This window comes from Balaenoptera musculus, chromosome 9 (genome assembly GCF_009873245.2).
Source record: "Balaenoptera musculus isolate JJ_BM4_2016_0621 chromosome 9, mBalMus1.pri.v3, whole genome shotgun sequence".
Taxonomy (NCBI): Eukaryota; Metazoa; Chordata; class Mammalia; order Artiodactyla; family Balaenopteridae; genus Balaenoptera; species Balaenoptera musculus.
This window is the reverse complement of record NC_045793.1, coordinates 77,415,214-77,442,095: the sequence shown is the minus strand read 5'-3', so window position 1 is coordinate 77,442,095 and position 26,882 is coordinate 77,415,214. Positions and strand designations below refer to the sequence as shown.

The 26,882-nt window shown below is 34.3% G+C and overlaps 1 protein-coding gene across 6 annotated transcripts in view; it reads left to right on the top strand.

Moving 5' to 3' along the window:
• Nucleotides 1–26,882, top strand: part of RUNDC3B (RUN domain containing 3B) — a 155,736-nt gene that overhangs the window by 46,299 nt on the left and 82,555 nt on the right. For 4 of the 6 annotated variants that reach the window (XM_036864395.1, XM_036864393.1, XM_036864398.1 and 1 more), the window contains exons 3-4: nt 16,248–16,298; nt 22,164–22,297. In XM_036864395.1, the coding sequence (XP_036720290.1) occupies nt 16,248–16,298; nt 22,164–22,297 (185 nt within the window). The remainder of the gene's footprint in view (nt 1–16,247; nt 16,299–22,163; nt 22,298–26,882) is intronic. The other 2 variants (XM_036864396.1, XM_036864394.1) reach the window with 1 other exon arrangement.

The window sequence follows — 26,882 nt, the reverse complement described above, 5'->3', positions numbered from 1 at the left end:
GATTTCCATTAACATGGAATACCTTTTTCCATCCCCTCACTTTCAGTCTGTATGTGTCTCTAGATATGAAGTGGGTGGCTTGATACAGCATATATACAGGTCTTGTTTTTGTATCCATTCAGCCAGTCTGTGTATTTTGGTTGAAGCATTTAATCCATTTACATTTAAGGTAATTGTTGATAGGTATGTTGCTATTGCCATTTTCTTAATTGTTTTGGATTTGTTTTTGTAGGTCTTTTTTCTTCTGTTCCTCCTTTTGTCCTCTTGTGATTTGATGATGGTCTTTAGTGTTGTGTTTGGGTGGGTTTTTCTTTTTTGTGTAAGTATCTATTGTGGTTTTTTGGTTTGCAGTTCCTGTGAGGTTTTGATATAGCAGTCTCTATATATACAAGGTTGTTTTAAGTTGCTGGTCCCTTAATTTCAAATGCATTTCCCATTTCCTGCATTTGTACTCTCCTCTTATCATGGTTGTTGGTTTTGATATCATATTTGTGTGTGGATAATTTCCTACTTTTACTGTATGGCTGCCTTTACTGGTGAGCTTTCACATTTGTGATTTTCTTGTTTCTAGTTGTGGCCTCTTTTTTTATTTTCATGCCTACAGAAGTTCCTTTAGCATTTGTTCTAAAGCTGGTTTGGTGGTGCTGAATTCTCTTAGCTTTTGCTTGTCTATAAAGCTTTTGATTTCTCTATCGAATCTGAATGAGACCTTGCTGGGTAGAGTATTCTTGGTTGTAGGTTTTTCCCTTTCATCACTTTAAATATATCGTGCCACTTCCTTCTGGCCTGCAGAGTTTCTGCTGAAAAATAAGCTGTTAACTTTATGGGGATTCCCTTGTATGTTATTTGTTGCTTTTCCCATGTTGCTTTTAATATTTTTCTTTGTGTTTAATTTTTGTCAGTTTCATTAATATGTGTCCTGGTGTGTTCCTCCTTGGGTTTATCCTGTATGGGACTCTCTGCACTTCCTGGACCTGAGTGTTTCCTTTCTCATGTTAGGCAAGTTTTTTGGCTATAATCTCTTCAAATATTTTCTCAGGCCCATTCTCTTTCTCTTCTCCTTTTGGGACCCCTATAATGCAAATGTTGGTGCATTTGATGTTGTCCCAAAAGTCTCAAAGGTTAGGTTTTACATTGTAATCCCTAAAGCAATGACTATAGAACAGCTAAGAGATCCAGCAAAAATCCAATAGATAAATTAATATGGAATGCTGAAAATATTAAAATTATCCAAAGAAGGCAGAGGGAAAAAAGGATAAATGGAAAACAATGAAATGGTAGACCTAAATCCAATTGTATTATTAATTACATTGAATATAAATCATCTAGACACACCAATTAAAAGAGATTGTTTGGATAAAAAAAATGTTAATTTTTTTAAAAACCTTTAATATAGTGATACAGATAGTTTAAAAGTAAAAGATAAAAAGATATTTTTATAAAACAGAGCTTCAAAAAGCAAAAGCTGGTAGAACTGACTGGAGATTAAAGACAGAAAAATCCACAGTTGTACTTATCAACTACAGCACTCTTCTCATAATAATCAGTAGGTCAAGTAGACAGGGTATCGATAATATAAAAGATCTGAACAGCATTATTAACCAACTGACTTAATTGACATTAATAAAACACTCCACCCAGTAACAGCAGGTTGTATGTTCTTTTCAAGGGCAAATGGGACATTCAAAAAGATCTTATTCTGAGCCATAACACAGACCTTAACACATTTAAAAGAATTAAAATCGGGCTTCCCTGGTGGCACAGTGGTTGAGAATCTGCCTGCTAATGCAGGGGACACGGGTTTGAGCCCTGGTCTGGGAAGATCCCACATGCCGCGGAGCAACTAGGCCTGTGAGCCACAACTACTGAGCCTGCGCATCTGGAGCCTGTGCTCCGCAACAATAGAGGCCACGATAGTGAGAGGCCTGTGCACCGCGATGAAGAGTGGCCCCCACTTGCCACAACTAGAGAAAGCTCTCGCACAGAAACGAAGACCCAACACAGCCAAAAATAAACAAATAAAATTAAAAAAAAAAAGCTGTATAATTACTATAAGAAAAAAGAAAAAAAGAATTAAAATCATTCAAAATATGTTCTCTGACTGTAACAGACTTAAACTAGAAATTAAGAACAGAAAGATCTGAAAAATCACCAAATATTTGGGAATTAAAAAAAACTGTAAGTAACTCATGGGTCAAAGAGGAAGTCTCAAGGAAAATTAGCAAGTATTTTGAACTGAATGAAAAATGAAATGCATCATATCAAAGTTTATGGGATGCAGTTAAAGCAGTGCTTAGAGGGATATTTAAGTCATTAAAAGCTTATATTAGAGAAGAAGAAAGGTTTAAAGTTAATAATCTAAGATTCCACCTTAGGAAACTAGAAAAATGAGAAAATTAAACCCAAAGCAAGTGGAAAGAATAAAACAATAAAGATAAAAGCAGAAATTGATAAAATTAAAAACAATAGATAAAACCAATCACGTGAAAGGCTGGGTTTTTTTTAAAACATCAATAAAATTCATAAACCTCTAGTTAGAGTGACCAAGAAAAAGAGAAGACGCAAATTACCAGTATCAGGAAGGAAAGTGGACATATCGTTATAGACCCTATATTCAAAGGATAAGTAAATTCTATGAACAGCTCTTAACATAAATTTGACTTGGATGAAATGGACCAATTTCTTCAAAGACAAATCCTAACAAGAGTTACAAAGAAATAGATAAGTTGACTAGTCCTATATCTATTAAAGAGATTGAATAGGTAGTTGAAAACCTTCCAACGAATGAAACTCCAGGCCTACATGGTTTTACTGTTGATTGTGACCAACAACTTAAAGAAATAATAATAATCCCACTCAATCTTTACCAGAAAATAGGAAGGGAGAGAATATTTCCCACTTCATCTTATGAGGTCAGCATTAGCCTGATGCAAAACTAGACAAAATATTACAAGGAAAGGAAACTATATATCACTACCCCTCATGGAAATAGATACTGGAATCCTCAATTAAATATTAACAAATCAAGCCCTGGAATGCAAGGACATTTCAGTATTTGAAAATCAATTCATGTATTTCATTTCATGAACAGACTAAAAACATTAATTCATGATAAAACTACTCCGTAAACTAGGTATGAGAAGAGAACTTCCTTAAATGGTATAGTGCATTTGGATTACATTAACAGAATACCATAGACTGGATGGCTTATAAACAACAGAAAGTTGCTGTGTCTTCACATGGTGGAAGGAGTGAGGGCTCTTTCTTGGTCTCTTTTATAAGGCCCTAATCCCATTCGTGAGGGCTTATGATGTGATAACCTCCTCAAGGCCCCACTTCCAAATACCATCATATTGGGGATTAGGTTTCAATATTGGGGAGACACAAACATTCAGTTAGACACAAACATTCAGTAGCAGGCATCTACAGATGTCTACAGCAGGGTTTCTCAACCTTAGTACTATTGACATTTTAGATGAGATAATTCCTCTAAAACTCAACATTGTTAACATGTCAGTTCTGTCTGTATTGATCAATAGATTCAATGCACTTTCATAATCTTAGCAGGTTTTTTTGTAGATATCAAGCAGATTCTATAAATGGCTAAACAAAGTAAGTAGAAAAGGCAAAACAATTTCACAAGGGAAGAACAAAGTTGGACACTCAAGCTCTCTGATTTCAAGACTGTCAGGATACAGTGATTAAAAGAGTGTGTTATTGGTGAAAGCTTTTACATATAGATCAGTGGAATGGAACAGAGTCCAGAAACAGAGGCACACAAATATGCTTGACTGGTTTTGGCTAAGATGAAAAGACAATTCATTGGTGAATTGATAATCTTTTTCAACAAATGGTGCTGGAACAATGGGATTACTGTATGCAAAAAGTGAACTATGAGTCATACCTCACACCACATACAAGAATTAATTCAAAATGGATCATAGACTAAATGTAAAAGTATAAAAACCTTAAGAATATAAAACATCTTTGTTACATTCAATTAGGCAAACAGATTTTAGATAAAACAATAGAAGCATGATCCATAAAAGCAAAAAATAACGAAGTGTTGACCTCATCAAAATTAATAACTTTTGTCCTCCAGAAGACATTGTTAAGAGAGTAAGACAAGCCATAGGCTGGGAGAAAATAGTTGCGAATCACATATTTGACAAAGGGCTTGTGTCCAGGATATCCCAAGAACTATAAACACGTAATATGAAAAGAACTAACCCAATTTAAAAATGGGCAAAAGGGGACTTCCCTGGTGGTTAAGACTCTAAGCTCCCAATGCAGGGGGCCTTGGTTCAATCCCTGGTCAGGGAACTAGATCCCATATGGCACAACTAAGAGTTAGCATGCTGCAACAAGGATCCTGCACGCAGCAATGAAGATCCCGTGTGCCGCAACTAAGACCCAGTACAGCCAAATAAATAAATAAATAAATATTAAAAAAATAAAAATAAAAATGGGCAAAAGATTTGAACAGATACTTTACCCCTGAAAATAAACAATGGCGGGCTTCCCTGGTGGCGCAGTGGCTGAGAATCTGCCTGCCAATGCAGGGGTCACGGGTTCGAGCCCTGGTCTGGGAAGATCCCACATGCCGCGGAGCAACTAGGCCCGTGAGCCACAATTACTGAGCCTGCGCGTCTGGAGCCTGTGCTCCACAACGGGAGAGGCCGCGATAATGAGAGGCCCGCGCACCACGATGAAGAGTGGCACCCACTTGCCACAACTGGAGAAAGCCCTCGCACAGAAATGAAGACCCAACACAGCCATAAATAAATAAATAAATGAATGAATGAATGAATGAACGAACGAATGAACGAAGGCAAGGAAACACATGAAAAGGAGCTCAATATCATTAGGCACTTGGGAAGTGCAGTTAAAACCACAATTAGGCACTACTGCGCACCTATACCAAGTTCTAGTGGGGATGTGGAGAAATTGGAACTCTCATGTGTTACTGGTGGGAATGCAGAATAGTTTCCCAGAAATCTCACTCCTTTACTCAAGAGAAATGGAAACTTATCTTTACACAAAGACCTGTTCATAGCAGCCTTATTCATAATCACTAAAAACTGGAAACAGCCCAAATGTCCTTTATGTGATGACTAGATAAACCAACTGTTATATATCCACACAATGGACAAACTGAGCGATAAAAGGAAAAAACTTCTTTCTACACACAACAACCTGCTTGAATCTCAAATGTATTATGCTAAGTGAGAGAAGTGAAACTCTTAAGGTTAGATACTGTATGCTTCCATTTATATGACATTCTAGAAGAAGCTGAACTATTGTGTTGGAGAAGAGGTTCAGTGGTTATCAGGGGTTAGAGTTTGGGGGTGTTGATTATATAGTGTCAGCATGAAGGAGTTTTTTTGGGTGGTGGAACTGTTACGTATCTTACGGACATGGTCACATGACTGCTTGCATTTAAAAAAAAATCATAGAACTGTATACCAACAGTAAATTTACTGTAGGTTAAAATATATATTTATAATTCCCTCAAATTTTATCGCTTTCCATTAAAACATTTTAAAATGGCGAGGATCCCACTCTTTCATTGTAATACTTAAAATTACCACTCCTTGATCCCGAGTTACTTTAGGAAGTTGAGTAGTTTTTCATAGAGCACAGTAGAAGGAAACCCCAAGGAAAATCCCTTTACCATCAGCCCTTCACGTGTTTCTTGGCTAAATGTAACTCACTTTTCCTCTGCTTTGGAAATGAGTCATAGTGTGAGTTCCCTATACTTTTTCTGGAGCAGATGCTTTAAATTTGACATTGTATGAATGCCTTCCTCTTTTTTCCCTTTTCCCCTAATCTTTTCCACACATACACACCCTATTCTCTTTATCCCATTCATTCTCTTATTTAGCAGTCCATCTAGGCCCTGTGCTAGGGAATGGGATACGAAGATTAATCAGGCATGCTTTCACGTGAAACTCAGTTTTGGAGGGCAAAGGGAGGATACATTAACAAATAATGATGTATATTAGTGTCGTTGAGTCATAGTAGAAGTGTTAATGAGCGTGATGTAGCGCAAAAAGATGAATAATCCTTTCTGCCTGGATGGGTCAGGGAAGGCTCCACACAAGAAAGGGGCATAAAAGTGACTCAAATAAAAATTAAAATTTCATTTTTTATGGGAGATTGAAAAAAATAAAAAATAAAAATAAATTTAAAAAAAAAAGAACGACATAATGGCATTTGCAGCAACATGGATGCAGCTAGAGATTACCATACTAAATGAAGTAAGTCAGAAAGAGAAAGACAAATACCATATGATATCACTTATGTGTGGAATTTAAACTATGACACAAATGAACTTATCTATGAATCAGAAACAGACTCACAGACATAGAGAACAGACTTGTGATTGCCAAGGGGGAGGGGGATTGGGGAGGAATGGAGTGGGAGGTTGGGGTTAGCAGATGTAAGCTTTTATATACACAGTGGATACACAGCAAGGTCCTACTGCATAGCACAGGGAACTGTATTCAATATCCTGTGATAAACCATGATAGAAAAGAATATTAAAAAAAAGAATGTATGTATAACTGAATCACTTTGCTGTACAGCAGAAATTAACACAACATTGTAAATCAACTATACTTCAATTTAAAAAAAACTCGTTATTCTTTTTAAAAATTTGTTAAACTTATTTTCAAGGAAAATGTTATATTTATGTCTATTCACCATCTCTGGACGCTAGGAAAATGTTATATTTATGTCTCTTCACCATCTCTGGATGCTACTTTGGTAAATGCTATGAAATAAAGTCTGCTTCTTGTAAAAAATAAAAAAATAAAAAAATAAATCTTGCCCAAACATACTGAATTCTTTGTTGATTAAATTACTCTAATCTCCCTTAACAATGTTAAGCACAAGATATATGTAAATATCAAGAAGGAGATCACTTTTCTGGAAGAAAGAACATTTGAAATATTCCAGTTCACCAAAAAACTAGTCAAGGTAAGAAACTCAAAAATGGACAAGTCGTGGTATAAAATATCTCAACAGTCATTTACACATAGAGTTAACAGTCATTAAAATGTTTATAAAATACAGCAGATTTCTAAAAATACAAAAATTTCATTTTTTAAAATGTCATCTGTGACTTTGATTATAGTCGTATATTGTAGACCAGACAGTTTAAGAAAAATATGTCAGAAAAAATCTTGAAAAAAAAAAAAAAAAAAGAAACAATCTTATAAACTTCAGCTAGGTGGTGTGGGGATGGGATACAGTAGTGAATTTCATAAAGGTTATATGGAAAATAACTGATTAAAATGAAAAATCTTCTGAGTATCATAGAGGACTAAAGCCCATCAATTAGCAATACACTACTAATTGAAGAAAAAATGACCAAATATAATGAGATACTATTGAATATATCAAATTTCCTATGAATTAATCTGCTAATTATGCTTATTAACATTGGGCTTGCTGACTCACATTCAGTTTAGATGTTTGTCTTGATTCTAAATATTGTTTCCCCATTATACTTATGTACAGAGAATCCTTTTTTTGTTTTTAAATTGGTGTGCTCTAGCCTCATGGGTCTTTTCCTTTTTCTTGACTATACCAGACACATTGCTGTCATAGAGCACCACTGCACTTCTCCTAGATATCCAAATGGTTAACTCCCCATCTGTTTCAAAACTGCTCATTGAAGCCTAAATCCTTCCAGCATATTTTATTTTATTTTATTTTTTTAACATCTTTACTGCAGTATAATTGCTTTAGCAGCATATTTTAAATTATAACTCACCTTTCCTCCTTTCACCCCAAGCGCTCCTGACCTCTTTTCCCTGTCCTACTTTTTTTTTTAAATTAATTTATTTGTTTTTATTTTTGGCTGTGTTGGGTCTTTGTTGCTGCGTGCAGGCTTTCTCTGGTTGTGGTGAGCAGGGCCTACTCTTCATTGTGGTCTGCGGGCTTCTCTTTGTCGTGGCTTCTCTTGTTGCAGAGCACGGGCTCTGGAGCGCAGGCTCAGCAGCTGTGGCGCACGGGCCCAGCTGCTCTGCAGCACGTGGGATCCTCCCAGGCCAGGGCTCGAACCCATGTCCCCTGCATTGGCAGGCGGATTCTTAACTGCTACATCACCAGGGAAGCCCCTGTCCTACTTTTTTTTTAAGTCTTAGCTTCTAACATATTATGAGATTTACTCATTATGATCATTGTTTATTATATTCCTTTACCTCTGCTAAAATGTAAGCTTTGTTAGGGTAAAGATCTTTGTCTGTTTTGTTCTTTGATGTATCCCACATTTCTATAACAGTGCCTGGGATATGGTAGGCACATAGTGAATATTTGCTGGAAAACAGAACTGAGAAATTCCTACTTCTTGATCCCCAGAGTACTAAACTCTGGGTTGGTTTTTTTTGGGTTTTTTGTTTTTGTTTTTTTCTCTGATAGTATCTGGATTCAGACTCTTAAAATAAGGTAGAACGCCTGTGACTTGACATTTTAGAATTTCTCCAATCCAGTTGAACTGTTATGATACCTAAGCATTGTTCAGGAACACTGGCTTGAACCTCAAAGCTCTTCCTGACTTAAATGATAAACAGTTACCTCCCCATGAGGCCACCTTTTGAAGTGTAGTAATAACACTTTTAGAAACAATGGGTAAAGATAAACCTATCCATTTGGCTTTTGAATTTTCTTTGTTCATTTTTGAAGGTTTTCCAACTTTTGATTCTTGGTGTGCACACAAAATGAGACTTGAATTGTTTCTGTTGTAACATAAGAACACAACTCACCCAATAAAACCCACCTACTCAGGCCAAAAAAACATGATACAGTAGATAAGAAAGTGGCTCCGAAGGTTACCAAAGTTTGGCTTTTAGACAGTGGACAAGGCCACTTTGTACTTGGAATGTACTTCCATTATACACTTGGAAATGTAGGAAACCTTCAGCAGATTTTGTATCTCTGGAAATCATAATATTCAAAAAATTCTTGAAACATCCAGGGTTATATGTAGCATGGTAAATTTGGTTCAGTGTCTTAAATTGTATAGGAAATAAAATTAACCTCTATATAATATAGTAAATTTAAGGTTCGGTAGTAAATAAACAACTATGTAGATTCTAAAAACAGAGAGCTTTAGTCTCTGTTTAACCATACTCTGCAAGTATGGTTAAAACAAAAACGGTAACTGAAAAAATTTGTGTCACTCAGATTTCCATGTTCCTCATGTAGCTTTTTTGATTAAAATCATATTCCTAAACTTTTATTTACTTCTAAGCTTATAGCCCTTATCATTTCTTGTTTTTCTGATGCCTTTTGAAAAACCTCTTTCTTCATTTTAAGATTTTGTCCCATACTGGCCATGTAGACTACTTGACTTTGCATTCTTGTTAATGTTCTACTGTGTTTTTAAAAAAAGAAGGAAAGAAAGAAAATCATAAAGCTCTAGCATGATTCCTTAATTTAACCCCTTTCTGTATATATATACTTTTTGTCTTCTTGGACTGCCAGTCATTTTTTGCCTTCCCTCTTACCCCTACTCCATGTAAAAATAGCAAGAGGTTCAAATATAAAGCCATAGGAAGTATTAATAAAAGCTTCCAGAAATACCAGATATAATTGCAGCTGGCAACTTTTTGTATATCTGTCATGTAAATTATCTGTGTATATACATATGAATGTATATACATAGACAATATGTGTATTTTCTTTGTTATGACCTGTATTTTACCCTTAGTATTGGCCATACTATATTTTTCCATTTCATTTTGTTTTATTAGTATTTTGACTTGAAATTAAATTCACATAACATAAAGTTCACCATTTTAACTACTTTAAAGTGTACAATTCATTGGATTTTCGTATATTCACAGTGTTGTGAAACTATCACTACTGTCAGTTCCAGAACATTTTCATTACATTGAAAAGAAACTCTAGGGAGTTCCCTGGTGGTGCAGAGGTTAAGAAACCGCCTTACCATTCAGGGGACGTGGGTTCCATCCCTGGTCGGGGAACTAAGATCCCACATGCTGCTGGGCGACTAAGCCCGCGCTCTGCAACTCCTGAGCCCTCGCGCTCTGGAGCCCACGCTTTGCAACCAGAGAAGCCCACACACGGCAATGAAGAACCTGCACGCCGCAACGTAGACCCAGCGCGCCGCAACGAAGACCCAGCGCAGCCAAAGTAAAAAAAAAAAAAAAAAAAGGGAAAAGAAAATAAAGCCCAGTTTTGATTAAATTCCTCTATTTCAAATTCTTAGAATAAAATTAAATTTCTTTTAAAAAAAAATCTATATCCACTAAGCAGTCACTTCCTCTGCTCTCCTCCCCACCATTTCCTGGAAACCACTAATACACTTTTGGTCCTTATGGATTTACTTATTCTAGACATTTCATGTAAATGAAATCATAAAATATGTGGCTTTTATGTTTGGCTTCTTTCATTTAGCATGTTTTCAAGGTTCGTCCATGTTGTACAGGTACCAGTACTTCATTCCTTTTTATGGCTAATATTTCGTTATATAGACACACCACATTTTGTGTATCCATTAATCATTTTAATTAATTTATTATTAATATTATTTATTTATTTTTGGCTGCATTGGGTCTTCGTGGCTGCATGCAGGCTTTCCCTAGTTGCGGTGAGCGGGGCCTACCCTTCCTTGCGGTGCGCGGGCTTCACATTGCTGTGGCTTGTCTTGTGGAGCACGGGCTCTAGGCGCGCGGGCTGAGCACGGGCTCAGTTGCTCCACGGCTTGTGGGATCTTCCCGGGCCAGGGATCAAACCTGTGTCCCCTGCATTGGCAGGCGGATTCTTAACCACTGAGCCACCAGGGATGTCCCTCCATTAATCATTTAATGGACATTTAGATTGTTTCCATTTTTTATCTTATAACTAGTACTGTTGTAACATTCATGTACAAGTTTTTGAGCATCTGTTTTCTATTCCCTTGTGTATATTTCCATTTCATTTTTAAACAAATATATAATATTCCATTGTATGAATGAACCATAATTTATATCCTTTTTACTTACCAAAGTTTTTTACCAAATTTCCCTTTCATAAACATGCTGTCATATATCACTGAAAAAATTTTTTACATAGTTTTCTAATTTCTTTAAAATTATTTTATATTAATGATAATAGCTAATGAATTCTTAGAACTGTAATTACTGAAATTAAAGGGTATGCACATTATGATATATGTGCTATGTTATATTTAATATATGTTGCTATATTGTCTATCAGAAAGGTTGTACCAACAGTAATATATGTGGTTATTTTTCTCATATCCTCATTATATTATTATATTAATATTTTTAAGTTTTAATTTGGTAAGGGGAAAACATCTTTTTTTGGTCTTCTATTAATGTGAAATATATAAAACATTCTGTTATTTTAATTTGTTTTTATTTACAAATGAGATTGAATGTAAGTTCATGTTTATTAATCTTTTTTCCTAATATTTTGATTATGACCTTTGCCTGCTTCTTTTGTGGAGTTTTTTAAATTTTTCTAGAATTGAAAAGAACTAATTATTTACATCATGTGGAACTAGTTTTTATATAACCCATTTTGATCAGTGACCTTTTTCTCCCTTGATATTAGTCTTCTTACGTGATTATTATTGGTAGTTTATTATTTTACTCTTATTTTTCATTTGAGAGTTTATTTCTGTTTTGAAACGTCTGAAATATTTTTCTTATCTTAGTTTCATAATACTTTATATGGTTTTGAATGTCTAAAATTCTAAAACAGACTATTCCCACATACTTGGTTATTTGCTTCTTTTTGGAGCTATGTGATTGTCATAGTACTCTTAATAACTGTATTTGTTGTAGGCATTTTTGGGTGAAGAGCAAGAAAAGTATCTCAAATATTTGTACTTATTAGGAGATATAGACTAAATAGTTTTTATATTTTGTAACCAAACCATAATTTTCAAGGAGTCATTTTAACCTCCAAATTTAAATATTTTCTTATTTATAGAAGGAGAGATTTATTAATGGTTTTAAACTTTGTTATCCCTGGAGAATTTTTCAAGTTTATTTTACATGAACTTCACTTTCAAAACCCCTTCAACTTAAAGAATTCCAATTTAGATTTGGCTTCTGAGAGGGAGTAATACATAGAAAGAAAGTATTATGAAAAGATTAATTAAATAATAGCTACTATTGATAAAATTGCCTAGGATATTTTTAGTGTTTTTTTTTTAATTTATGAGAGAGTTAAAACAATTTATGATTCTACCAGGTAATCCAAATTCTTGGATTTAGCAGGAATTGATGGTCTCTGATGGTAGTTTATGTTTGTTTATCTGTGTTTGTAGCCCTTTGAGTTTCTGCCAGAAGAATAATGGGACATTTCCAGTTTGACCTTATGATTTTTGCAAATTAGCATAGAGCAACTTACAGTACTTGTAAAAATCAAATCATAGTTTGTTTATTTTCAGTAATGGAAAGTTCTTTTCTTGAGAAAATTTTTTGTTACATAATTTCAGCAACAGTTTTGATCACTTTTAATGCTCAAATATTGCTCATTTAAAGGAAGTAAATATTTCTCATTTTATAGAACATGGAAAATATTGCACAATATAATGTACTTTAATTCATCTTTGGAGAACATCATAATTTCAGTTCCTACACCTTTCTGATTTTCTAATCTCAATGAGTTGTTGATGCATATAATCTAATATTTTTATTCTTTGTACATTCCTTTTCTTTCAAGTCACTATGACTTTTCAAATGTAAAATATTTGCATGATTTTGGTGCTCAGTTTTTAAAAATTGTTGAATCAAATAGCCAAATACTTTTTCTAATGTACCTAGCATCTACCTGTAAATGGCATTTTAAAGTAAACTTTTAAAAAGTTTAAGATAAGTCATATATAATATTAAATTTTAATTTCAGAAGCTATTAAAAAATGGAAAATGGCTACATAGAAAAGAAGATAATATTGTTTCATTGTTAGCTTAATTACAGTGCATATTGCAGTTGTAAATATTGCTTCACTGAATGATTTTTCTCTTAATATAAATACATGGTTGAAGATTCAAAATGTCAAACAATAAGAACTTGCACATTATTATTATCAATGACAGAAGAGACTATATGCTATCTGGTATTGCCAGTTTAAAAAGAAAACTTGTGAAAATTCTGACTTACTATTTGATCATTTATAATCAGTTTTGTTATTTGCCTTATAAATAGCAATCAGTTTACAAATCAGTCCATCTAGGGATCTTTTCAGGAATCCATCTTGAATCACATAAAAATAAAGTCATCTACCTGTAGCCTTATTAGCAGAGTATATACACAGAGAGAAAGAAAATTAGACTAAGTACAGCAAAGGCAAAAGGCTCACCTTCTACATAGTTGTCAAATTTTATCAATCATGATAATGTAGCTCAGTCGTCAAAGAAATCAAAATAATTAGAAAGCTGAAGTTGTAACAAGGGCTAACATGAAAAAATGGAAGAATAAATATCATATTTATGGATTAGAATTATATTCAGTCTTATCACCAAGGCTGATTCATGTGTTTAAAGCCATGGTCAGTAATCTTTTCTGTATGATGGCCATTTTCCACCTTAATATAAAGATTATAAAGTTGATTTACTTTCATTTATTTGTTTTTGAAAAGTATATACTTTTTGAGTCAGAAAACACGGTATCTTCAGTATGATTAAGCATTCTTTTATTGCATATCTATTTCTTTTTTTAAAAAATATTTATTTATTTATTTATTTTGGCTGTGCTGGGTGTTAGTTGCGGTGTGTGGGATCTTTGCATGCAGGATCTTTAGTTGTGGCTTGCGGACTTCTTAGTTGTGGCATGCATGTGGGATCTAGTTCCCCAACCAGGGATTGAACCCAGGCCCCTTGCATTGGGAGCCTGGAGTCTTACCCACTGGACCACCAGCAAAGTCCCCGCATATCTATTTCTGAGTAGATTCTTCTTTTGGCTGAAATTTCAGAAACTTAACACCTAATATCACAATATATTATATAATTATAATGGTACATTTCAATGTATTTTGTTCTTGAACAAAAAACACTTTCCGTTTATTTGGTCTTGTCTCAACTGTCTTAACATTATATATTTTAAATATGTAAATAAATTTTATGTATTTTATATATTAATATACCTATATTTTATATGTGATATTATATGTATTTTATGTTATAAATATTTAATATTGTATACTTTAAAACAAAAGTTTTAATTTCAACTACAAGTGAGAACGTTTTCTACTAACAAGCACTCCTTGAGCCACTTTGAAATAATGTAAGCTTTGTCGTTCATTTATATATATATTTTGGGGAGCAACTAAACTAAGGCTTTAAATTTTATATGAAAAATATTTACCTCATTCACAGTGCATGTTTACTGCCCCATTATTTTTCCTATTTCTGAGGCTGTAGTGAGAACTCATATCCAACCAGAAAAGCCAGCTGACTGATTCTCTCCATCTGTCAGATCTCATCTGTAGCCAACGAGTAAATCAGTATGAGGCTACAGGGAACAGGGGTGTGCTTGGGTCTAGGCAGGCTCTCTCTGGGCCTCTCCTTTCCCATCTACAAAACAAGAGTGGTGTTGAAATTTGACTACAGATAATTTGGAATCTTGTGGATTGTCATTTGGTCTGGATGCTTCTGGTTGCTTATAACTGAGCTAGAGTGAGATATTAAATTATAATTAAAGCAATTAATGCCTACAAATAAGTGAAAATGTTTTAATTGTTAAAATTTTCACATGGTGTCCCATAGCCAGGATCAAAATAACATGCATAACCAGGGCATAAAGGCTAACATATTAACAGCTTAAAAAAAACCCTAAACTATAAATTGAGCTTCATAATAGATTCAGTAGTTGTTTCCCATTTTGTACCAAGGATTGATTAAGCCATGACATAAATCTGGACATGATACATTTTACTTGATACATTTTTTGAAGTGAAATTACTTTAAGTACGGTTTTCCTGGAAATTGTTTTTACTTTGATAACTTTTTGATTACGTAAATGACTACAAATAAGATACATAACTTTACTTTCAAGGCAGAGCTAGTAAATATGGTTTAAACATTAAGAATTGGTATTCTTAATATTTTCAATGAAAAGCATTCTGTTCTGATTTACATTTGATGCAGAGAGATTTTCATTTTGTTTGTTGTAGTTGTAGAAAGAGCATTATGTTTTAACATGGGCTTCAACTAGGGTACCTTCTGGTTATAGATCCTTTTGGATATGTGTTTCCAAATTTAATATTCATTTACAGTGATACAAATGGACATAGGAGGATAGAGGTGAATAGTAGAGACATAGAAGTGACCAATAGCACAACTATATATATCTCCTTCCTTTCACTTTTTTAACACTACTGACTGTGTTTGGTTGGTTGGTTTTTGTTTAGTTTCATAAAAGGTCTAAGTATTTGGAAAGGTGTGGAACCATGTCCTATTGGAGATTTCAGTGTTTGCTTATGAAACAAAAAGATATCATCTGTTGGGAATATGACTTCAGAAATTTGGCTTTGGAGTTTTCCTGTATAGGAATTGCCAAACAACATAGGCAAGAATTTATAGTACTTTTCCAGATGGTGATTGTTAAACAATAATTGGAAGCTGTAGGAAAAAACAGTATTTTGCATGAAGTAGGCATTTAGTCAACATTGGTTAAACTGAAGAACATTTTACTAGATATTTAAGTGCTGTTCTCATAATTCTGAAAAAAAAAAAACCATACAAACTTTAACTCTGCTTAGACCAAAAAAAGAAAGAACTGCTCTTCAAAATGAATTTTATAACTTTCAGAAAAGTTAACAGTAAAAAAGGTATATTTATTTTTAAAGTTGAAACCTTTCTAAGCCATATAGTTCAATAAGTGAGTAATTTTTCTAACCAATCATATGAATTCTGAGGTGCAAAGCTAGCAAATTCAGTCAGGCTTCTTTATGTTTGGGTAAGAATAATGGAGGTGAAAGTAGACAGGGAAAAATAGCTTCTCATTTATTTCTGTGACTTAAAGACATCCTAGCCTCTCCAACAGAATAGGCTACAAGGGACCAGCTTGATTTCCGTGCTGAGTAGAGCATGAGCTCACTTCATCTTAACTGAGTTCATTTTATTTATTAGGTAAACGTGGTGTTTACTGCATCAAGATTATGTGTAGCCATCTTATTGGGGCCGTTCAGCTTGCTATTGTAAACTTGATGTCAGGTTTCTTAAATATCTGTGTGTTGTTGTTGTTGTTTATTTTTTTTAAAGAGATTTCCCAAAGTTGCCGATGGCTGGCTCATCTCCAAATACCTCTTCAAGGTACTCTATGCTGGTGATGCCTCCCGCCACTGAGCTGCGCGGGAGCATGGAATTGACTTACTGGGGAGGGCTGTATCAGTTAAGTGATCTTTCTTAGTACGTTGCATGGGTTTTGCAAAGCTTTCTATTTTTGTTTTTGTTAATCCAGAGGGCAGAACTATGCTTTATGCTGATTTTTAAATTAAAAGCTTTTTGTGAATCCACACAATATAATAATCCATTTGCTCTCCTCCTTCTCCTACATGACCCCTCTATATTTCTATTAAGTTTCATGGTTTTAAGCACAATTTTATTAATCATGCATCTCTGTGTTATTTATATTTTATTATAATGATAATATAAGACTTATTGGTTATTCTGTCAGTTTTGTAAGTGCTGTGTAGTAATATTTGTATTACATGCAAACTGGGTCTCAGGGCAGCTGTGTGAATTTCCAGAGTTACTCAGTAAAACATACATGGGCGCTGTCAACAGTAACTGCTTCACTGTTCTTGAACCACTAGTGGGAATATATTCCTTAGTTTCCTTTCTTCCAGGTAGAATATATGCCTTTATTCACTTATTCAGAACTTTTTTATTGAGTTCCTGTTGTATGCAAAGCACTGCTAGGCCTCTGTGCTAATGACCTAGCCTTTTATTATATTTTTCACTTAGAAAAGTAATACATAGTTATTATTTTTAAAGATTACTTATAATAAGAAAGGTAGAAAGTAGAAAACAAATGTCTTCTCATTTCCTCAATCCTGATCCCCACAAACAATCACTTTAAACAATTTAATGTCCCCTATGTATAACCTTAATCACTACTGAAACACATTATGCTTGATTTCTTCACGGCTACACATTTATGCGTGGCTCTCTGTGTGGACGTCAGCCCTTGGTACTCCAATTCAGTCTACTGGTATTCTAAGCTTTATGTTAAAAAATGCTGGTGGAAGAAAAAAACAAAACCTTTGTACTCTGCTTAGAAAGATGGTAAAATTATTGGGATAAAAAAGCCTATTAAGTAAAATTCAGTTTTCAGATTTTGGGTGAACCTGGTTATCTTAATTTTTTTTTGTTTTGGAAGATTAAGAATTGACTTAATTTTTATGGTATAGATACATACTTGAGATGTTTGTTTGTGATAAATTCCTTACCAGTGAACAAGACATTAATTGTCAGTACCAAAGGGTAGTAATTACATTTTATAGATTAGTGACTGTGATTCATAGTTGCTAAATGATTTACTTGAGGCATCTTGTAACATACAGAGCTAGCAGTATAAGTACAGTTGAGTATCTAATCTAGACTCAGACTTCTTCAGATCAGCTGAAAGTGTAATTAAAGTTTTTTTTTAAAGTGTTTATATTTGTTCTTTTTTTTAAACATTAACATGAGACTTTATCTGGAAAATTAATCAAGGTCGTAATTTTACTTTCAAAGCTGGGTGATCTAATAAGTATAAGCTTCAACTAATAGTAGTACTTTTTTAAAAGGAAAAGATTCTGACCTTTTGTTGAAATGGGAATTTTCTCTATTCAGTAAAAAGATAGCAGAAAATATTAAACTAATTTTCATAAATTAGCAGTAAGAAATTTAGGATTGCTGCTATAAAATTTACAGTGAAAAGTTAAATACTGAAATATTAATATATTGGCAACAATAAATCCATAAGTAACCAGTTTCAAGTATCTGAAACTTTTGCAATATCAGAGTAGCTTATTAAAATTAAAATGGGACTGTCTTTTATTGCTTGTCTAGATGAATAGCAGCTCCAAGGTAATAGGCTTTGTTGTTATCATCTAGGTGATATATTGTAGCACTAACAAAACTTCAGCTTGTGAGACCAGTCTTACACTTGCTCTTTACATAGCAAAGTACTAACACAAAGGGTGGAGAAAGGAAGTCACTTAACAGATTCATTTATATTTTATATTATCAAAAGATGATGTGTCATTAGCCACTACTAAATAGAGAACCACTTTGGAAAGTTTAGTTCTTGTTTTTAGAAGGTCTCATCTTGCCATAAAATAAGATAAAAGCAAAACACGAGTATATTGCATGATGTGACTATATTATTTAAGTTAGATACCTTAAATAATATTAAGGTAGGTATCTAAAGTAATATTAAGTTAGGTGTCTAAGTTAAATAATATAGAAGAGTAATTTTAGAATAACATTGGATCTTAGAGATCACAGGCCATTTTAAGTTGCTGAAAATGAGGCAGTTTAGTGGGAAAGACATCACATAGCTAGTTAGTAGCAGATCTCCTTTTAGTCTAGCAAACTTTCACCATTTATTTCTGTGCCTAAAATGAATTAAAGTTGGATTGATGGGTTGGGAGTAAGTTTTGAAAAGCTTGTTTAACTTTGTCTTTGGTAAAAAGTCAACTACTAAAAACATGTAAAGTTGAAAGCACTTTATACACTTACACTTGTCAGCAACGTTAAAAAGAGAATGGTTAGTGACAGCATAATTCTTCTCCTGAATAAAATTTCTTCAAAATGTAGGCTAGTCAGTTTCTTGCTATGTGATTTGCTTTTGTGGTTCTTTTTAAAGGAAATGAGAATATCTTTGGAGTGATTATTTATTACCTCAATAATTATTTTTAAAGGCATGATCAGCCTGTAGCTTTGTTTTTTAACTTTCCTGTTGAATATTGGTTACAGACTAATAGCCCAAGTACATCTTTTGCTAGCAGTTAATCTGTGTTTAAGTAAAAGTGATGTTCAAGTAATAATATCTCAAATAACCAGTTGAACACTTCTGTTATTTTTAATTAACTTCAACCTTTTTCATAGATGCAGAAATTATTTAATTATTTAAATAAAACCCTAGGATACATGAACAATTTACATGAGAGTTCATTTGGAGGTTCTAACAGGGGACTCCACCTTCTCTTAACCCACATCCTTCTGAATGTGAAAAATTCAGCGTCTTGATTTAAAAACTTCATTTTGGAAATGATGCACATGAAAGAGAAAGGAAGGCAGAATCAAGCCAAGTCATCCTCTCATCTAGTTTGTTGAGTAGGTAGCAGTGTTGTGAAGATACTACTGGTATACTTAAGGCCCTGCAAGTCATGGCAGCATGTCATTTTGTTAATTGTTTAGTTTCTCAGTTTGTTAGCTAGGAAATCTTGTCATTATCTCTTGGGTGAAAGTCTTGTAGACAGCATATCCTACACATAGCAGGAATCCTAAGGATTTAGCGCCCATTCCTTCTCTGTTTAACCTAAGCCTAGATATTTAGTTTCTCTATATCTTTGTTTCCTCTCCTCCAAAAGGGGGCTTTGTTATATTCTTTTGGTTTTCAACAGCTCTACTTTGAAACTTCTCATAAATTAATTTCCTCAGCCATGTCAAACTCATGAGAAAATTTAAGATAAAGTCACCAGAGAAATCTTGTGATTCTCCTTTTGAGGTCCCTGGCAGTGTATGGTACTCCATTTCTTGAGGGAAGTGTGGTAGCTATTCCTCATTTTTAAATTGCGGGACAATCCCAATTAATAGAAGCCAAGGAAAATTAGTCAAGACTAGATTTTAGGGAGGTAAATTTAGAATGGTTGATATGGTAAAAGGTTGGATTAGGGAGTAAATTTTAAAGATTTTTCTAGATTCTAAGCAAGTTATGGGAAAAACTTCACTGTGCATCTCATTCCCACTTTGCAATGCAAGGGGACCTTGGGTCTCTTGACTATTTGTATGATAATAGTAATAACAGTAGTAATCATTGTTAATATTTGTATTAGGCTGTATACTAATTGCTGCACATACATTATTTAATCCTCACAACAGTGTTATCATGTAGATACCACCATTATTGTCAATTTATAGAAGAAACTCAGATTGGTAGAGTGAAGTTAAGTCATTTGCTTAAGATTGCACGTCTAGAAAGTGATATAATTCTGGTCCACCAGGCTCAAAAGCTCATATTCTTACCATTAGGCATCCTGTTTCCTCTCCAAATGGCTAACAAATTGATAACATGAAAATTGCCCCAAAGACAGACTATACTGAGATCCTGTTCTAGGAACTTTTTTTAACTAAAGAAGAGAGGGGGCAAAGAAAAGTGATGGGGAGAGGTTGAGAAAAAGAAGGAAGATTATAAACATTCCTATAGATTTCTATTTTTTGGTAGTAAGATTTAATTATTAAGGAGACATTTGAGTTATATAGATGTTTGAGTAAAGATTTCTAGATGCTTTTGTATTTTTAGTTATTTGTAGACAAAGCTAAATGTATTTGTCCAGAATATTTGATATCTGTGATCTAGCATGCAGACATCTTGATACCAGCTTGTCATTGAGCTGTTTCTGTAAAAAGATACTAATTAGATTTCTTAAATTCAAATTTCTATATGCATTGCAATTAAGATCTTGTTTTTTGCTGATTAACCAGTCAATTTGTTTAGTAAATATTTATTAAATGCCTGCTATGAGCCAAGCACTGTGTCAAGTGCTGGAGATAGAATTGAGGACAAATAAGATACAGTCCTTGCCGTAGTGATCTTACCACCTAATATGTGAGACAATCAAGTAAGCAGTTAATTATAAGGGTAAGTAAGCTCAGGGTGATATGCCAGCACGTAGGGAGGAGTAACTTACTGCAGAGATCACACGTGGCTTACCAGAAGAGGAGCCCTTGGAAATGTCCTGCATGATGAATAGGGGTTACCTATCATGATATGTGAGCTTTCTGTTGGTTGAGTAACCATACTATTAGAAATACCAGGGGGATCTTTTAAAAAATATCAGTGTGTAGGCCCACCCCCCCAAAGATTCTGATTATTTAGTTTGGGTGGAGCCCAGACATGAGTACTTTTTAAAAGAAGCCCCGTCATTCTTATGGGCTGCCATGGTTGGACACCACTCAAATATTTCAGGCGTTGTTCCTAAAATGCTGCTTGTGGACAAGAACACTTTAACTCTTTTTGATGTTGCTTAGAGAGAACGTGTTACTGGGGAAGAGAAGATTGAGATAAATATTAATTGAAAACAAAGAAGCAGAGATTTTAAAATATAAAAGCTAATCTTTCTTCATTAAGATTGAACAACTTCCCTAGGTAAGAATAATTATTCCAGACATCTGAAGAAATATTAAGATGTCTCTCATGTCCCATTTAAAAATATTCAGAGTAAAAAGTTGTTCCCCTGGACCTACTACTCAAAGTCCTGTATAGAAATATTAATACTAATATAAGATGCACACAAAAGCACATTTGTTCTTGAACAATACATAATTACCCAAATCTGGAAGATTAGAATAGTAAATGCCTGAAGGACTTGTCACAGGTTGGTGACTAGAAGAGAGCAGATGAATGACAGTTAGATGAAGGCTTGGGTAGAGTGGTAGTGAATGGGTGGGAATGATTAGTGAATGTAGGAGTCTCACTGATTATAGGTACTTACAGACCACACATTGTTTCATTTCTTTGAAGTGTCCCTCTGAAGAGGAGAAAAAGTGTTGCCTTTTAATTTTTTTCTGTTATTCCAAGAAGAGGAAGCTTTAGGATGCAACTGGTGACATTTAAATTAATGCTTAACTAGAACCACGAGGAGGCATACCTGCGTGCTCTCTGAAAGACTGTGTTAGAATAACAGGATATTAACCTATAAGAGATTTTTTAGCGTCTAGACCCTTTTTGCTTCATTTAATTTAATTTTATTGTTGAGAAAACTATGATCCTGATACATTTAATAAATTGCCCAAAGTAACACAACTAGGTAAAGGTAGAACGGGACCAGACTTAAGGCTTTTTGACCCCGGGTGCCCTTTCCACAATCGCACACTCTACTGACATTTATTTCTCAGAGTTTTATTGTTCTTGCATTTTGAATTTCTAGTCTAGTTTTATTTTGTATTACAATTTGTCTCCTGAAGGTCAAGTAACCTGGTTTGGTTATGAAAGTCCTCGTAGCTTCTGGGACTATATCAGAGTGGCTTGCCGGAAAGTTTCACAGAACTGTATCTGCAGCATTGAAAGTATGGAAAATGTCAGTTCCTCTAGAGCTAAGGTAAGACATAAATAATAATGTGCAGTATGTGTAATCTAATCCTAAGCAGTTTTGACCCAAATAGAAAATTTTGAGCTCTTTGCTATATAAAATCTTTCTTTTCTTTGTTGGAATTAAGCACTTGACCAAATTTAACATCTTTCAGAGGCTTGTTTCATTTTTTATTTCTGGTAGCATGTAATTATTTTAGAATGCCCTTGAATCTTCACTGTTGCCTTATAAATAGCAGGAAGGTATGAAGCTAGTAACTATGAATTTCTTTTTTGAGAAGCACAGTCAAATATTTCCTAGTCTGTGAAGTTTCTACATTTCTTGAATTACCTAAATCAGTGACTCTTAGTGTCCTGCGCTGGCAGTCCATAATGTCAAAACTATTTTCACATAGTACCAAAATGTTATTTGCCTTTTGCACCGGGTTGATATTTGCACTGCTGATGCAGAAGCAGTGGTGGGTAAAATTAACTGGTGCCTTAGCATAAATTAAAGCAGTAGCATCAAACTATACTAGTAGTCATTGAGTTCTTCCTCACCATACATTCAGTCTTAGAAACAAAAACCAAAACCAGTTTCACTTAGTGTCCATGATGGTGAAGTAAACATTATTAATTTAATTAAATCTCAACCTTTGAGAATCTGTCTTTTTAATATCTTGAGTGACAAAATGGGAAGTATGTATAAAACGTTTCTGCAGCGTATGGAAATGTGATGGTTGTCTCAAGGAAACGTACTCATGCAGTAGTTTGAATTGTTAACTGAACTAGACACTTTTGTCATGTAATACTATTTTTACTTGAAAGAAAAACATTCAAACTATAGCCTTTTTAGACGTAGGCATTTTGTAGACATTTCATAAGTAAAGATGAATGAAGTAAACCTGTTCCTTCAAGAAAAACAGCTTGACAGTATTTGTTGCCAATGGTAAAATTAAAGCTTTCCGGTAAAAATTAGAATTTTGGAAAACTTGTAGTGTATTCACCATCTTAAGCTCGATAACTTCCTAGTACTTAAATGCTTTTCTGGTAACGTTGATGTTGATATTAACAAAAATATATTTATATTATTTAATGGAATGTGTCAGTATTTTGTAGACCTGCATAACTTATATTTTTTAAATGACTGATGTGTGGAATAATAAAATCATGCATGGGTAAAAGATCCATTCAAAGTGTAAGAATGTAATACAGTATGAAACATTCATTGATATGGTTATAGAGTCCATGTTGCAATTAACCTTTAAGAACTTATCACTTACTGACTTTTGATTAGAACCAAAGGAGAATATCGTCCACAATTATCTGAAAAGGCTATTAAATGATTCCTTTTTCCAATTATGTGTCTATGTGAGGGTAGATTTTCTTCACATGCTTCAACCAGAACGACCCATTGTAACAGATAGAATGCTGAAGCAGATATCTAGTTCTCTTTTATTAAGCCGTACATTAAAGAGATTTGTAAAAATGTAAAACAGAGCTCCTTTTCTCTCTAATTTTTTTTTAGGGAAAGATAGTTATTTTTTCATAAAAATATGGTTTTCAGTGTTAACGTATAATGAGTTCATTATTTTTTAAATTACTATATATTTTTAAAGTTTCCAGTTTTGACTTGTAGTGCAGTAAATATAGATAGATATAACCTATGTAAAAACCCTTTGGAGTCCTCCAAATTTTTAAGATTGTAAAGGTCTGAGCTGGTGACATAAGCTATATCAGCTTTAGTATAGTAGTTTATTTATTTTTATTGGTTTGTCATAGTAACTTTCCTTACCATTTTTGACACTTAAGAGTTACAGAATGAAATAAAAATGAAGTAGAAAATAAAGGTTGAAAATACTAGATATGTACAGTTTTAAGATCGACATAATTTAATTCAATTCATTATTTGACAATCATAACCTTATAAATTACATGTCTGTATAATAAACAAAAGTATAACAATCATCTTTCAACAGTGTAGTTTCTAAGTTTATTGTTCCTGTATCCATTTTTATTTAGAAATTTTTTTTTCTTATGGAAAATTTTTGGTTAGCAAAATTGACACATATATTGAAATTAAATATTTTGTAAAACATGGACCAAGTACCTAAAGTTTTAAAAATTTATTTTTACTTTTTTTAACATAATTTTTAAAGGTTACTTTCCATTTACAGTTATTACAATATATTGGCTCTATTCCCTGTGTTGTATAGTGCATCCTTGTAGCCTATCTTACACCCAGTAGTTTGTACCTTCCACTCTCCTACCCCTATACTGCCCCCCCCCCACCCCAGTGGGGGGGGGGATAACATTATCCTATTGTTAGGATAAGCAACCTTATCCCTTGTTCCTTCTATAATGTAAATTTAACATATTAGACCAATTTCTGAATATACTACTCACATCAACCATTCATACATCCATGCATCCTTCCACCTGATAAATTTTTACTGAGCTCCTATACCATGACAGAACTGTGAGTGTAGTCTTTTTTTTTTTTTTTTTATAAATTTATTATTATTTTTTAATTTCCACATTGAAGTGATTGTGACACCACAGGTTTTTTTTTTTTTTTTTTTTTAATTTTATAGCTACTTTTATTTTCATTTATTTATTTATTTTTGGCTGTGCTGGGTCTTCGGTTCGTGCGAGGGCTTTCTCTAGTTGCGGCAAGCGGGGGCCACTCTTCGTCGCGGTGCGGGGACCGCTCTTCATCGCGGTGCGCGGGCCTTTCACTATCGCGGCCCCTCCCGTTGCGGGGCACAGGCTCCAGACGCGCAGGCTCAGTAGTTGTGGCTCACGGGCCCAGCGGCTCCGTGGCATGTGGGATCTTCCCAGACCAGGGCCCGAACCCATGTCCCCTGCATTAGCAGGCAGACTCTCAACCACTGCGCCACCAGGGAAGCCCCGTGAGTGTAGTCTTTAATACATCCTTATGACTTATGTCCCTAATCCTTCCTAGTTATTCCTGGTCTCATCTTCTTGTTTACTTTTTCCTTGTTCAGAAGCTGGCCTTGTCAGTGCTTTGTCCCAGAGGCTGGTTAGCCAAATTTGCTACTGAAAGAGGCAGAGGCAGAGAGAGGGTGTTAATTACAGATACACCAGAATTACCAAATACTAGAACTTTGCAAGAAGATACAGTATTGCAAAGAGGCCATTTTTATGTTCATTTTCTATTACTGATTCACAAATCTACCTCCTCTTTTAACTACCACTCGACTTTTCCTATCCCTAGTTCTTTAGTGTGATGGCCCCAAACCTGGAAGTCAAACAAATTGGAGGGGCCCTATAAACACTCCAGGCTTTTATTTGTGACCCCAGAAAGGTTATACCTTGGGAGTAAGGGAAATTCAGATGAAGACCAGCCCCCAAAAGACCTAAAAGTGGTGTCCTTAAGTGGTACAAGGTGATTTTCAAGTACACTGTCTACCAGAAGAAAAGTTAATCTACTCTAGAGAAAGGTAGCATTAGAGTTGCTACAAATTTTCCTCCACAATGTCCCTTATTTAATCAGAAATCACCAGGTATATCAGGGAACAAGATTAAATGAACAAAACTAAGAAATATAAAAAAGGCAATTGAAATAGACCTATGGGAGATGCAGGTAATGGACTTTTAAGTAATTATGATATAAATAAAGAAAATATAGAGATGAATAATACTAGAGAACTGGAGTATATAAGAAAATCAAAATAGGAAACTACAGGATATTCATTCTTATAGAACTTGTACAAAAATCGGTCGTTTGCTAAGTTGTAATTCACCTCAATGAATTTCAGAGGATTGAAATATAAAGTACGTTCTCTAACCACAGTAGAATCAATAATAAAAAGATAACTAGAAAATGCTTATATAAGTTGAATTTGAGAAGAATTTCTAAATAACTCATGGATGAAAGAAGAAATTGCACATGAAATTGAAAAATATTTGGTAAGTAATGATAATGAAAATATATAAAAAATTGTGCTTAGAGGAGAATAGATAGGCTTAAATAGGCTTTTATGTATTTTTTTTAAAGAAAGGCTGAAAAATCAGTGATCAAAGCTTTCATCTCAAGAAGCTTAAAAAAAAGTAATAAACCCAAAGTAGAAGGAAAGAAATAATGAAGAGCAAAAATTCAATTAAATTGAAACAAATGTACACTAGAAGAATATCAACAAAACCAAAAGTTGGTGTTTTTTGGTTTTGGTTTTTAAAATTTATTTATTTATTTATTTTTGGCTGCATTGGGTCTACGTTGCTGTGTGCTGGCTTTCTCTAGTTTCAGCCAGCAGGGGCTACTCTTCGTTGTGGTGCGCAGACTTCTCGTGGCGGTGGCTTCTCTTGTTGCAGAGCATGGGCTCTAGGTGCGTGAGCTTCAGTACTTGTGGCAGGCGGGCTCAGTAGATGTGTCTCACAGGCTCTAGAGCGCAGGCTCAGTAGTTGTGGCACACGGGCTTAGCTGCTCCGTGGCATGTGGGATCTTCCTGGACCAGGGATCAAACCCATATCCCCTGCATTGGCAGGCGGATTCTTAACCACTGCGCCACCAGGGAAGTCCCAGTTTGTGTTTTTAAAAAGATTAATATAACTGATAAGTTTCTAGTAAGGCTACTCAAGAAAGAAAAAAAAAA